This window comes from Typopeltis vanoorti, chromosome 5 (genome assembly GCF_054136105.1).
Source record: "Typopeltis vanoorti isolate ZY-2024b chromosome 5, IOZ_Tvanoo_1.0, whole genome shotgun sequence".
Classification (NCBI taxonomy): domain Eukaryota; kingdom Metazoa; phylum Arthropoda; class Arachnida; order Uropygi; family Thelyphonidae; genus Typopeltis; species Typopeltis vanoorti.
In genome coordinates, this window is record NC_143553.1 from 56,376,611 (window position 1) to 56,390,585 (window position 13,975).

The window sequence follows — 13,975 nt, forward strand, 5'->3', positions numbered from 1 at the left end:
AGAACTGAGTATAAAAATGAGGATAAGGTTGACAGAATGCTATATATGGTCAATACTATTGTATGGGGGCTTTAATATTGTCCAACATGGACAATATTAAAGGAAGCAGAAGATAAAATTAAAGCTTTTGAGATGTGGGTTTTAAGAAGAATTATGAAGGTGTCATGGACTCAGAAGAAAATAAATGCAGAAGTTCTACAAATGATGGGAGAAAAAAGAAGTCTTCTTAAAACTATCAAAAGAAGAAAGCCAAATATTTTGGACGTTTGCTAAGACCTGACAGGCTACAAAAAGCCTGTCAGCTCTTAGCAAATGTTCCTGGAAAGAATGGTAGAAGGAAAGAGGAAACAAGGAATGCAAAGAATTACCTGGAGCAGCAATCTTAAGAACTGGACATATCTCATATATGAGGAATGTGCAAAGGAGGCATAGGAACGAAGTTGGTGGAAAGACATGGTAGTCAACCTCCTGGATGGAGACAACACATAATGATGACTGCCCATAGCTTTTGCCACATATAATTGTAGCATTTTACATTTTACAAAATTCTGCTGTTTATCCCTCCATTTGGGGCACCTGTTTGTGGTGGAGGGGACCTCCCAGTGATGGTGCTGGCCCTTTTCATTCTTCCTCTTTTTCTTTGCTTTTCTTCCCATATTCTTTGCTCTACTTCTCCTGAATCTTTTTCACTATCCTTTTTCCAGACCACCATCACTGGGATCCAATGCCCTGCCACCATGTTTGCCGTGTGGTGCGACTCATGGACATCCAGAAAGGAGGATCCTGGTAGTCTTGCACCACTTTGGCCCCTGCTTCGGCAAGATGGGTGGTCCTGGATGGCCCAGCCAGGATCAATCGGCTAGTGGGCTTGCCTGCAAGGGTCAACGGTGTTGCAGTAAGTCTCTCACCCCATGGTCCGGGGTCAGGATCCTAGACCTGCTGCAGTGCCGGTATAGCGTCCAGGGTAGTCCTGGCATTCCACTCCTAAGCGCAGTCCTTGCTTGCTGGGTAGTGGGCATCCATGTGTGGCTCTGTGGTGGGTGGAGAGCTCTGGCACCGAATTAAAAATTCCTTAAATATGAATTCTTCATCCTCAAATGTTTCAGGGACCCTAACAAAGTCCCATCCAAGTACTGATAATATAGACACAGCATATGGAAACAGAAGTAAGAAACAAAAGATATCGGATACTAACATAAATATACCAACCTTTTTAATCATTCATGCAACAGGTGAAAAACCAATTGGGAAAATGTCACCCTTCTTTATCCAAAAAGGTTTAGAAGGACTGGCAAGACCTCCCAAAACTTTCAAGAAATTGCATTCTGGTTATATCCTATTGGAAACAATGTGCAAACAACATTCCGAGAAACTACTGAGAGCAACGACAATGGGTGGAATACAAATTGCAGTAACACATCACAGAATACTCAATTCCAGTAGAGGAGTGATATCAGAATGGGATCTCCTTGATGTTCCTGATGAGGAGATATGTTCAGAGCTTAAAGATCAAGGAATGACGGGTGTGAGGTGCATCCTGATACGCCGGGATGGTCGCCTGGTCTCAACCAAGAACATCATCCTTACTTTTGATACACCTAGGCCTCCGACATCTGTAAAAGTAGGGTATCTCAGCTGTCCTGTTAGAATATATATCCCTAACCCGCTGAGATGCTTTAAATGTCAAAGATATGGACATGCCCAAACTGCCTGTCGTGGTTCTACGACCTGTGCCCGATGTGGTAGTAAAGAACATGATAATAAATCTTGCTGTGAAAAAAAAAGCTAAACGTGTGAACTGTCAGGGAGATCATCCAGAATACTCTCGTGCATGTCAGAAATGGAAAGATGAAAAAGAGATACAAAAAATTAAAACAGAACAAAACATAACATAAAGGATGCAAAAAGAAAGCTGGCCACCATTACACCTGTTCTACGATCCGCTTATGCTGAAAAAGTAACAATTAAAAAAGTGCCAACAGCAACTCAAACATGCATGTCTATTCCACCATTTGATAATTTCACCATACCTGAACTTTACGATCGCAAGTGCTTCTCTGTTGAGCGCATTAATCACAAGATCTATAGCCTTACTCCAGAGACAACTTCAAAAATGGTCCCATTCGATGAAAACTCACCTGTCAAAAAAATTATGGTGGAGACTTCACTCAAAGATAAACCACCAGACACTCGCACAGAAAAAATGGATACCTCGATACCCACTGAAAGCAAACTAAACATACCAACTGACCCTAACACATTTGATGTTTTGAACACTCTACTAGAGGAAGAGATGGACACTGGCCATCCATACTTCCCTAAAACAGTGGATAAATATAAATCTGACAAAGGTAAACCCTCAACCTCTCGAAAACCAGACAAGTCAATAAAATCAAGACTATAGGAAGATTTTTACAATGGAACTGTCGTGGGATCTGCCAGAATATTGAAGATATCAAGATGTTGTTGCAGAAACACAAACCTTACTGTTTCTGTCTACAGGAAACTTACTTAAGACCCAATGAGGACCGTACCTTTAGGAATTTCACTGTTGTACGTAAGGATAGAACTGGAAATGGTCCTGCTCATGGAGGAGTAGCTATCCTGGTAGGTAGTCATATTACTTTCCATCAGATCCAACTTAATACTTCTCTGGAAGCAGTAGTGATTTGCTTCTCTGTGGGATTTCTTATTACAGTGTGTTCAATTTATTTACCACCAAATGCTGAGTTAAATGAAATTGATCTTGATAACCTTATCTCGCAACTGCCTGAACCCATACTTTTGATGGGTGACTTTAACGGTCACAATACTCTATGGGATAGTGCCAACACTAATAGACAAGGTCGAATCATTGAAAATGATTCGACCTTGTCTATTAGTGATATTCTTGGTAATAATATTCTTGGTTATTATTACCAAGATTATTCTTGGTAATAATAACCTTTCCCTTCTAAATAATAAACTCAATACTTTCTTCCATATGCCTAACCGCTCATATTCTTTCAATTGATCTTTCAATCTGTTCCCCTTCCATTCTTCCACTGCTCATGTGGGACGTTGAAGAGAATATATATGGAAGTGATCATTTTCCTGTTCTTTGTACAATGTCTTCACAGGAACCATGTTCACCCACACGGATACCTATATGGAAAATGGACCAGGCTGACTGGAACACTTTCTCTCATCTTGCAAAATTTAATGCTGATGCCATCAGTCAAACACCTATCAATGAAGCTATAAAATAGATAACAGAATGCATTGTCCAGGCAGCAACAACCTACATCCCAAAAACATCATCTCGATTTCCAGTCTATCCAAAGTATTGGTGGAACCCAGAATGTCAGGCAGCCAAAAAAGATCAACACAGAGCATGGAGCATATTCGTAGATACCCCACCACATCAAATTTAATAACTTTCAACCATGCTCGAGCCAAAGCACGTTATGTAAGACTTCAGAGTCAAAAACAATCATGGATCAATTTACTACATCAATTAATCAAATGACCAGTCCAAAAACTGTATGGGATAAAATCTGGAAAATGAAAGGCAGATATAGTACACACTGTTTGTCCACCTTAGACTATAATGGAAGTGTTCTTGCTGATCCCAAAGCTACTGCAGATACTTTGGGAGAAACTTTTGCTAAAATCTCAGCAACAGCTTCATATTCTCCAGAATTTTTAATACTGAAAGAGCAGCAAGAGAAACAAAGGCTTAATTTTTCTACCAAGATTCTTCAGCCATTTGTCAAGGAGGAACTAAAAAGAGCTCTCCTACAATCTCACCCTAGTGCAGTAGGACCTGATGACATCCATTATGAAATGATAAAACATCTACCATTATCTTCTGTAGATCTTCTTCTCTTATTATATAATAGAATACTTGCAGAGGAAGAGTTTCCAAATTCTTGGCGTAAGTCAATTGTCATTGCTATCCCAAAACCAGGAAAAGATCCAACACAAGCAAATAATTATCGACTCATTGCTCTGACCAGCTGTCTTTGTAAGATACTAGAGAAAATGGTTAATGCTAGACTTCTCTGGTATTTAGAAAGCAACAGTCTTCTCTCCAATAAACAATGTGGTTTCTGTAGACATTGATCAACTTTAGACCATTTAGTTCGGTTAGAAACTTGTATAAGAGATGCATTTCTGAAGCGAGAACATCTTGTCTCAGACATGGAAAAAGCCTATGACACAGCCTGGAGATATGGCATATTAAAAGATCTCTATAACCTAGGTCTCAAAGGACACCTCCCTATATTTATTAAAAACTTTCTATCCAGGCGAACTTTCCAAGTCAGAGTGGGAACTACGCTATCTCAACCATATCATCAAGAACAAGGTGTTCCCCAAGGCTCTGTCTTAAGTGTAACCCTTTTTGCTATTAAAATTAACTCAATCATTGAACAGCTTCCTCCCACTGTAGACAATGCTCTATATGTTGATGACTTCACAATTTACTGTCACTGACTTAATTGAGGGTAATTGAAAGACAACTTCAGTAAGCAATTGATCATGTCTCTCTGTGGGCTCTTAATAATGGGTTTAGGTTTCCAACAGAAAAAAGTGTCTGTGTACACTTCTGTCGAAAATGCACTCATCACTAAATGATCTGAATCATTTAGTGATGAGTGCAATCAGGATCTGAACTAAAAATGTCCCATTCTTAGTTCAGATCCTGAACTAAGAATGGGACATACTGTTATTCCAGTAGCTACAGAAACCAAGTTCTTAGGACTAATTTTTGACAGAAAACTCACATTTCTAGCACACATTCATCAACTAAGAGAAAAGTGCAAAAGAACTTTGAATCTCCTTCGCACTCTATCCTCTACTGAGTGGGGTGCTGATCAAGCTTCATTGCTCCATTTTTATCATGCACTTATATGTTCAAAGCTGGATTATGGGTCCCAAGTCTATGGTTCCGCAAGATAGAGTAACCTACGATGGTTGGATTCCATTCATCGTCAGGGTATATGGATAGCTACTAGTGCCTTTCGCACCTCGTCCACTCAGAGTCTCTATGTTGAAGCAAATGAACTGGCTCTATCACTTCAACGGAAAAAGTTATCTCTGAATTACCCCCTAAAAATAAAATCTCTCCCAGATCATCCTACATGGAATAGTATCTTCTCTCTGCATTGGGAAGCTCAATATCACACACATTAAACTGCTAGCTGTTAGTATAAATGTTGATAACATTAGCTACAATAAACATAACAGCATTCCTCCATGGCAGGTTTGCACACCATCCTACAACCTCTCACTTTGTCAGCTACAGAAATCTTATATCCCATCATCCATTTACCTGCGATTATTTAATGTACACAGAGCAGCACATGCTGATTTCTTACCCATCTATACTGATGGTTCAAGAACTAACACCTCTGTTGGCTATGCTGCTGTGTTTCCTGACATTATTATCTCAAATCAGATCTCACTGGACTGCAGTAATTATACAGCAGAGTTACATGCCATTCAGCTTGCATTTGTGCATATAAAAGAAAACTGCTACCAAAAGTGTATAATTTATACAGACTCATTGAGCTCTTTACAGGCTATCTCCTCTCCTGTGTATAATCTGCATCCAGTACTTTATGAGGTGCTACACCTGCTTCACGAAATGAAAATCCTTAATTTCGATGTTCAGTTCTGCTGGATTCCCAGCGACATCAGAATCAAAGGAAATGAGGCTGCAGATGCAGCTGCATCTGCACCCTCATTACTTTCTCCATGTACTGTTTGACAGTTCATATATAGACTACAGACAACTTATAAGGTCAAAGCTAATTGCTCAGTGGGAGTTAACATGGCAAGAAGCATCAACAAACAAATTATATAACATTAAACCTGAAATTAAACACTGGCATTCTAGTCAACGTACAAAGAGAAGGGAGGAGGTTGTCCTTGCTAGGCTCCGCATAGGTAACAGTCACCTTACGCATTCTCATTTACTGAGAGGTGATGACCCTCCCATATGTGAAAAATGCAACACACATCTCACTATTCATCATATTCTGGTAGATTGTCAAAAATTTACACCAGAGAGGAATGAAATTTTCACCTATCTAACCAAGCCATATACACTCAGGGAAATGCTAGCAGACTCAGGCAAATTGAATGATGTTTTTAATTTTTTAGAAAGAATTAATTTGTACAAACACATTTGACCATAAATTTGTTTATATATAAATACTTTTTTGCTTAACTTAACTTTTATACATACATATTATTCATTAGGTTAAATCTGCCCAATTATGTATTACCATAGGCCTTGATCTTGTATATTTGTATCACCCTGCTGTAATTTTGTTAATGTGTAAATACCGTAATGCTAAACTTAAATTTTATGCATCAATGCTGTATAATAATTCCTTTCTGACTCTTTAAGTATTAGTATAATAATGTTTGTTGTAATCTTACTAGATGTAGACACTGCTTTCCTTGACTTGTTTTGTATATACATATGTTAACCTATAGTTATCTATTTATGTACTGCTGAAATCTTTGCAGTAATTTTGTTTGTGTAGATTCTGCATCACTTAACATACATTTTGTGTAGCATCTTATTTACTACTTTATTTTTCGAATAATCATGTAGTGCTGTAGAACATCTTACCTATTTGTGTACTTAGTAATTCTGTTTATATGTATTGCTAAATTCTGTTTATATTGCATTGCTAAATTCAATTTTCATCCATGCATATTGTATAATAATCCCTTTTTGCCTATTTTTGTACTGCTATAAAGGCATCTATTATAATTTTACATATATGTAAATACTGCATTCCTTGGCTTAGTGTTTCATATATTATGTATTATATTGTTAACAATTTTTGTACTACTGTAATAACCTCCGACCTTGTGTGTTGCTGTGCCGTCTGCAGCAGTTCTGTTTACCTAGAGATGCTGCTTTGTGAAACTAGATTCTTGTAAAGACATATTGTCAATTTTCTGTAAATGCTAATGTTGTAACCTTTACTCCAACCAAATACTCCAACCAACAGTTGGAGTATTTGGCACTAAAACTCCAACAGTTTTTGTGCCAAATAAAATACTCCAAATAAAAAAACCAACCAACCAATCTGCTGTTTACATTCATCTTGAAAATTTTCTGAAACTTTCTGTTACTGCTTGTTTAATTTAACAATTTTTCAAAGTAATTACTCCAGACATTTAGGATATCCTTATCTTCAGCTTTTATGTCATCTTTATTATCATTGAATGATTCCTTTCACAGTACTCTTTTCTCGATTTCTAAGCTTTATCAATATCCTCCAGAACATTTTATCACCTTCCTGATATTTATTTTCCATACCAAAGTCTTCCAAAGTTTCATTTCCACAGTCTTCCTGTGACTTTTGTTTAGCTATTTTTACACATAGCTTAGTTTTCTTGCCTTTTTCTATGTATTCTTTTATGGCATCTGTTGAGTTATTTGCTAGGAACCTTCAATATGCTTTCTTCTTATCCAGGACCTCTTCTTTAGCAACTGTTGTCCTCCATCATAATGTTCTTTTTTTTTTTAATATATTTTTTATTTTTATTTTATTGTTGCAGACAACTTCACCACACATGCCTCTCTAGTTGAAACAATCAATCAATCAATGTGTTGTTCAGAGTTTGCCACTGAGTCTCCAAGGCTTGGTTCTTGTTTACAAAGAGTTTCATTTTTTCTTCAATAATGATTGCATCATTGAGTCTACAGTTTACTTCTAAAAGCTGTTCAGCTTTAATTCTTTTAAAAAGCTCTTATATACCTGATTTTTTAAATGTATATTCATTTTTATCTTACTTTGAACTAAGTGATGGTAACTTCCAATTTCAAATCCTGTGTGTACTCGTATATCCTCCAGCATGAAGATATCTCTACCAACAATGATACAGTTAGTGAGATTTTTCTTATTTCTCCATGTGAACTTGCAGCCAATTTAATCAATTTGATATGAAAATCAGCATTAAATAGATAAATGGAAATACTCAAGAAAACATAAAATGCATTTCTAGTGCTTACCAGATATTTCAGGTGTATAGGTGTAGGTTTTAATGAAAATAGTAAATGAAATGAAGACATTATTAATAAAATAAGCAAGGCTGATATGTCAGGGGGGACAGTTAAATAAAATTATTTAGTTAAATAGTAAGAATTAAAAAAAAGTTATGGAAGAATACATGCAGTTAAGAGGGACATGATGGCCTTGTGGCCTTAGATCTAATCTTTTTTAAGACACGAGTAACAGTTATATGGATGTTTTTCAAGATGAAAGTGAGCTAGTCTTATACGGAGGTGATAGGTTTTTTTTTCACCTTGAAACAGGTTTTACCAGCAAAGGTAATTAATTGATAGGATATAATATAGTGGCTAACAGTCTTGGTTATATTGACACTATTTCTAAACAACCTTAGCTGCAGATTATGAACAAGTAAGAAAATGATATAAAAGTTAAGACAACAAAGATCTTGATGTAAAATGGATTATAACCTGTGTATTTCAAATATTAATTTCAAGAACTGCTAAATTCATTTCAGAGCCCATGCTTAGTTCAGAGAAATTTGAAATTATTTATAAAATGTATAATAAATTTAGTTTAATCTTTTATCCAAGTGTGAGCAAACAAAGTTTGCACCTGAAAATATCTTCAGGACTTGGGTAAGGTAGTACAACACCAGGCAACTCGTAGCAAAGGTGGACCAAGCTAACATCAGATAGGAGTGATGTTAGCTTGGTCCACCTTTGCTATGGGTTGCCTGGTGTTGTACTACCTTACCCCAGTCCTGAAGATATTTTCAGATGTAAACTTTGTTTGCTCACACTTGGATAAAGGATTAAACTAAATTTATTATACTCTAACCAAGTGAAAAATAAACTTTCAACATTTATAAAATGTTTTTGTGAATTTCATTAGATTATAGCTATCTTGTGAGCAACAGCCCTCCCATGATGAGCGAGAGAGCCTCTGTAGCTCAGCCAGTATAGATGAAGCCTTTTGGTTGGAAAGACCTGGGTTCGATTCTTGTCCATGATGTGAGGATCCTTTATCTGGTCTCTTTCGACAAAAGGTGAGTTAGCCGGTCTCACACAGAGGTAAGGTTTTTGTCTCCCAGAACAGGTAAACTGGCCCTGTGAACACACATGGATTACAGTCAGGAATACTTAAGACCCAGCCATAGACATGATTCATCAGCTATGCCGGTCTTGAGCCTAGATAAAATTAGGGAGGATTGAGATGGTGCTGTACCTCCCCGTAAAAGGGCTCACGGCTATTGTATCATCATACGAAATTAAAAAAAATTTTTTTTTTAATGATGAAGAGTCCTGGGACTCCATGAAGGTATTAAGATAAGAATGAATAGAATAGAAGTAATTATGAATAATAAATAATCAGTTCTTACTGTATTTTTTTTCTTCTTTTTCTGGTGTGATTTAACTTATAGTGTCCATGTTATTTTAATTTTAGAGCTATTGTAAATCATTTTACACCAAAGATTGATTCCTGGTCAGCTGCTAATCAACTTTCTGCTCTTACAGAGGATCAGGTAAGTATTAGATTATATCTGTGTATTGATAATCACATAACTTCTTATAACTGTGGCAGGATCAAATTATATTTTAATTACACTGGTCAGTAAGAATTTTATTACTAAGATCAAAACATGCAAATTCTGTGTATTTTGGAACATGCAATTTACAAATAGAACTGTTTATTCCCAGTGTGTTAAAGTTGTTTGTTAGGCTAATGTCAATGATTTCAAAAAAAAAAAAAAAAAATGTCAATTAGAAAAAGTGTATATATCTCTCAAATTGAATGAATTTTGAATATAAAATTTCTATTAGAGAAAATGCATATAACGAAATAAGCAGATTTGCATAATTTTATATTTGGATTTGCATGTTATACTGTATTTAAATAAGTAAGAAAATATGCATAGACCTAAACTTACTTAAAAAGCAAGTTTGTTTCCTCTTATTAACTAACATCTTGGAATACCTCTCTTTGAAGAAACTGACACTCATCTCCCATTTTTTCCCTTGAAATGTGGAAAGGCAGCAGGAGTAGATGACATTCAACCAGAAATGCTGAAGTATGGTGGTATAAAAGTCTTACAGTGACGAATTCCCAACGATTGCAGTAGAGCTCTCATAATACCCATATATAAAAAGGGAAATAAAACTGAATGTGAGAATTACAGAGGTATTTTTTCCCTACTGAGTGTTCCTGGTAAGATTTATGCAAGTATACTTGAGAAACAGGTTGAGAGGAATTGTGGAAGAAAAGCTTGGTGAAGAACAAGCTGGATTCAGGCCAAATGGAGGCTGTCAGGATCAGAAGATGTTCACTTTACAACAAATAGTTTAGAAATCATGGGAATATAACAAAGATCTGTATTTAAGTTTTGTTCGATCTGGAAAAGGCATATGACAAGGTACCAAGAGAGAAGCTATTCAATATGCTACAGTTATATGGTGTCAATGGGACATTATAGCAAGCAATACTTAGTCTTTATTTGAGTTGTAAGTCAGCAGTTAGAATTGAAGGAAGTACAGGAAGATGGTTTAATGTTAAATCTGGTGTGAGACAAGGATGTACATTATCCCCTCTGTTATTCATTATCTATATGGATCACATTATGAAGGAAAGTGGTATTAAACATGATATCAAAATTGGAGATGTTAATATCAGCTCTTTGCTTTATGCGGATGATGTTATACTTCTAAATAAATCCGCTACAAGTCTGCAAGATTCTCTGACTAAATTGAATAGCTGTTGTAATAGATATGGTATGAAGGTCAGCAATAAAAAGACAAAGACAATGAAAATAGGCAGAATTATTGAAAATGTCAACTGTGTTGTGAATGGAGAACCTGTGGAACAAGTAAAACATTTCAGCTATTTAGGCACGATTTTTACTGAAGATGGTAAATTAAATATGGAAATAGACAACAGGATCAGCAAAGCTGGTATGGTGGGAAGTCAATTGAATAAATTCATATGGATTAAGAGAGAAATTAGTCGGAGCACTAATTAGCTGTATACAAGACAGTGTTCAAACCAATTTTAACTTATGGATCTGAGAGCTGGGTCAGAAGTAAAACACTTGACCAAAGACTAGAGACCACAGATATGAGTCCTGAGAAAGGTTATAGGCGTGAACAGATGGCATCAATGGCAATATCATATTAAAAACGAGGATATTAGGAAAGAATTTGACATTGTCAGCATCCAAGAATGCGTTAGCAGCGCCAGTCTCAGGTGGTATGGTTGCTTAAACGGATGGGCGAGATAAGATTAGCAACAGAAGTCTTCTCTGCCAGGTTGGGAGGAAAACGACCCAGAGGAAGACCAAGATATAGGTGGATTGATACGGTACAAAGTGCCTTAGACGATAGAAATATAAAATCTGATAATGTTGGAGTCTTGACAAGTAACAGACTGATTTGGAGGAAAATTATAGATAGAAAATTAATAATGATGTAATTTTTTTTTCATGTAGTACTATCATATCATCATCAAATTCCTGCCATGTACCCTTGAGGGTACATGGCAGGAATTTGATGATGCTTTTATTACTGAAGGTAATGAAAGCATGCAGTGCATATTACACAAAGAGAAAGCCACCTGTGCTTCTTTACAGCCTCTAAATTTTAAGAGTGACAAATGAATTAAAAAAAAAAAAAAAAAAAAAAACTGAGGAACTTATCAGCTTCCTTATCTAAGGGAAATTCAAATCCCACTGAACACATGGATATTTGTGAATCTCTTCAGGTGGCAGATGAATTTCATCACTCTGTATGAGACCATCAGCCTGCTTATTAGAGACCTGAAGTAGCCTGAAAAAAAAGTTCCATCTCTAGAGCAGGGTTTCCATTTTTCAAAACTTTAGCTCATCCACAACACAAATACTAATTGTATATGGGTAGGATCTACATGAAAAAAAAAAAAAGAAATCTCTAATACACTGGGTTGATGTTATAGTGTTTCTTAATCTGATAGGTTTGTTCAGGCATGCCTTCATTTTTGAACTACTGTTGAAGTCGTGAGAGTCACAGCAGCTATAAAAGGGTAATTAACCACTCAGCTGGCCTAGACATTGCATTTCATTCCATTTGGGAATATAGAGACCAAATAGGAAGAATCATGTAAGCAGCTTGATAGCTAATACTAAGAGAAATTTCATTACAGTCATTATGTATATACAGTTGAACTTCATTTAATGTTGTGCTCAGTTTACATCTTTTCATTTAGTGTTAAAGCTTCATTGGCTTACATGCATTTGTTCTTTGTCACCTACTCTGTTTGTGATAATCCTTATGAGGCCTGCATGAAGACTGGTTGAGACAGGCATGGAACACCACTGCCCAGTCAGTTGTTCTCCAGGCGTTTTCATAATTTGTTTTGTGTAGTGACTTCTGATTTAATTTATATATACGAGGGACGTCCAGAAAGTAAGTTCTGATGGGCTGTCAGAGAAACAAAAATATACTTACAAGAAAAACTTTATTGGAAATTAAAGTAGACATCTTTCACTACTTTTCTACATAATTTCTGCTATTGTTCAGGCACTTGTCATAATGGAGCACCAAGAGCTATATACTTTCGTCATAGAAGGTTGCTACCTGTGACGCAAACCACATATTGACTGCTTCTTTGACCTTGTCTTTGTCTTGAAACTGCTCTGCTGGCCACCAAGGAAAGATTTCAGATGTTTGAACAGGTGAAAATCACTTGGTGCGAGGTCAGGACTATATGGGGTGGGGGTGATGGAATTGTTTGCAGCCAAAGGTGACGAAGTTGTTGTGTTATGCTGGCCATATGTGGGCAGGCATTAGTCCAAATCATCAGTCACTAAAGATGGTTGCCCACTCCGTTCATCATCATGCACACCTGTCCTTCCTTCATTAAAAAGTCTTACCCATCAATTTTACATGCAGCAGGTGATTCAATTTTCTTAGACAATATAAACATACTCCAAGAAGCGTATGCACTTCGAGAATGTCTGAAAATGGCACCAACACCTTGCTAATGAATCAACAAACTCAGCACGCATGCACACTATTGCAATCGCAGAGCTGCAGTGAAAATATTTAAAAATGGAACTTACTTTCTGGATCCCTCGTATATATATATATATATATATATATATATATTTAGGGGGGTGGCAGGAATAGTATTGCATGACTTGTGTTTATTGCACCACTGTATGTACTGCAGTACTGTACTGTAAGTTAATTTAATTTTATGTTATTATTAAGAAAGATTTCAGAAAATTAGACACATAACTCCTAATTAATCTCAGTATTCTGAAGCTAGTTATACTTAAAGCATCAAGAAAGGCCAATAGTTTAGCCACAAAACAAGCAATAATAAAATCATAATCAAGGGCTTAATGTTAAGTTAATTTGTGAAAAATATAGCATGGTTATTACGACCACTGCACATGCAATAATTAAGAATGAAGAGGTGCTGGAAAAAATTAAAGTGACATATTTCTCAACTAGAATTTTGAAAGGAAGAGAAACAATTGTTGAAATGGAAAGCCTGCTAGAAATATGAATTAGAGAAAAGCAAATGAGAGATGATTCTGTTTCTCAGATCTTTATTTGCAAAAAGGCAGACTTTTTAATGAAACAGTTTAATGAACTTGCCTTCTCCATCAAATACTTGATTCACTGAGTTTACTCTCATGGCTGGTTCGAAAGGTTCACAAAGAGGTCAGATATTAAAAATGTGATGAGGCATGGGGAGACAGCAGAAGAGTTTAAAACAGTTTTCAGAACTTGTGGAAAAGAAGGACTATCTTCCACAGCAGGTCTTCAATGCAGACAAAGCAAGTATCTCTAGAAGTTGCCAGGAAGGACTTATATTACAAAGGAGGAGTCCATGCTACCAGGCCTGCTTCACTCTGCTCTGTTGTGGAAATGCTCCTGGAGATCTTAAAATCAAGTTTATGCTTATCATTCAAAAAAATT

At 36.3% G+C, this 13,975-nt stretch overlaps 1 protein-coding gene across 5 annotated transcripts in view; it reads left to right on the forward strand.

Annotated features, from left to right (window-relative positions):
• LOC150106430 (armadillo-like helical domain-containing protein 3) overlaps positions 1–13,975 on the forward strand; it is a 352,469-nt gene that overhangs the window by 310,731 nt on the left and 27,763 nt on the right. For all 5 annotated transcript variants that reach the window (XM_090392440.1, XM_090392443.1, XM_090392441.1 and 2 more), the window contains one exon: positions 9,465–9,543. In XM_090392440.1, coding sequence (XP_090248566.1) covers positions 9,465–9,543 — 79 coding nt within the window. The remainder of the gene's footprint in view (positions 1–9,464; positions 9,544–13,975) is intronic.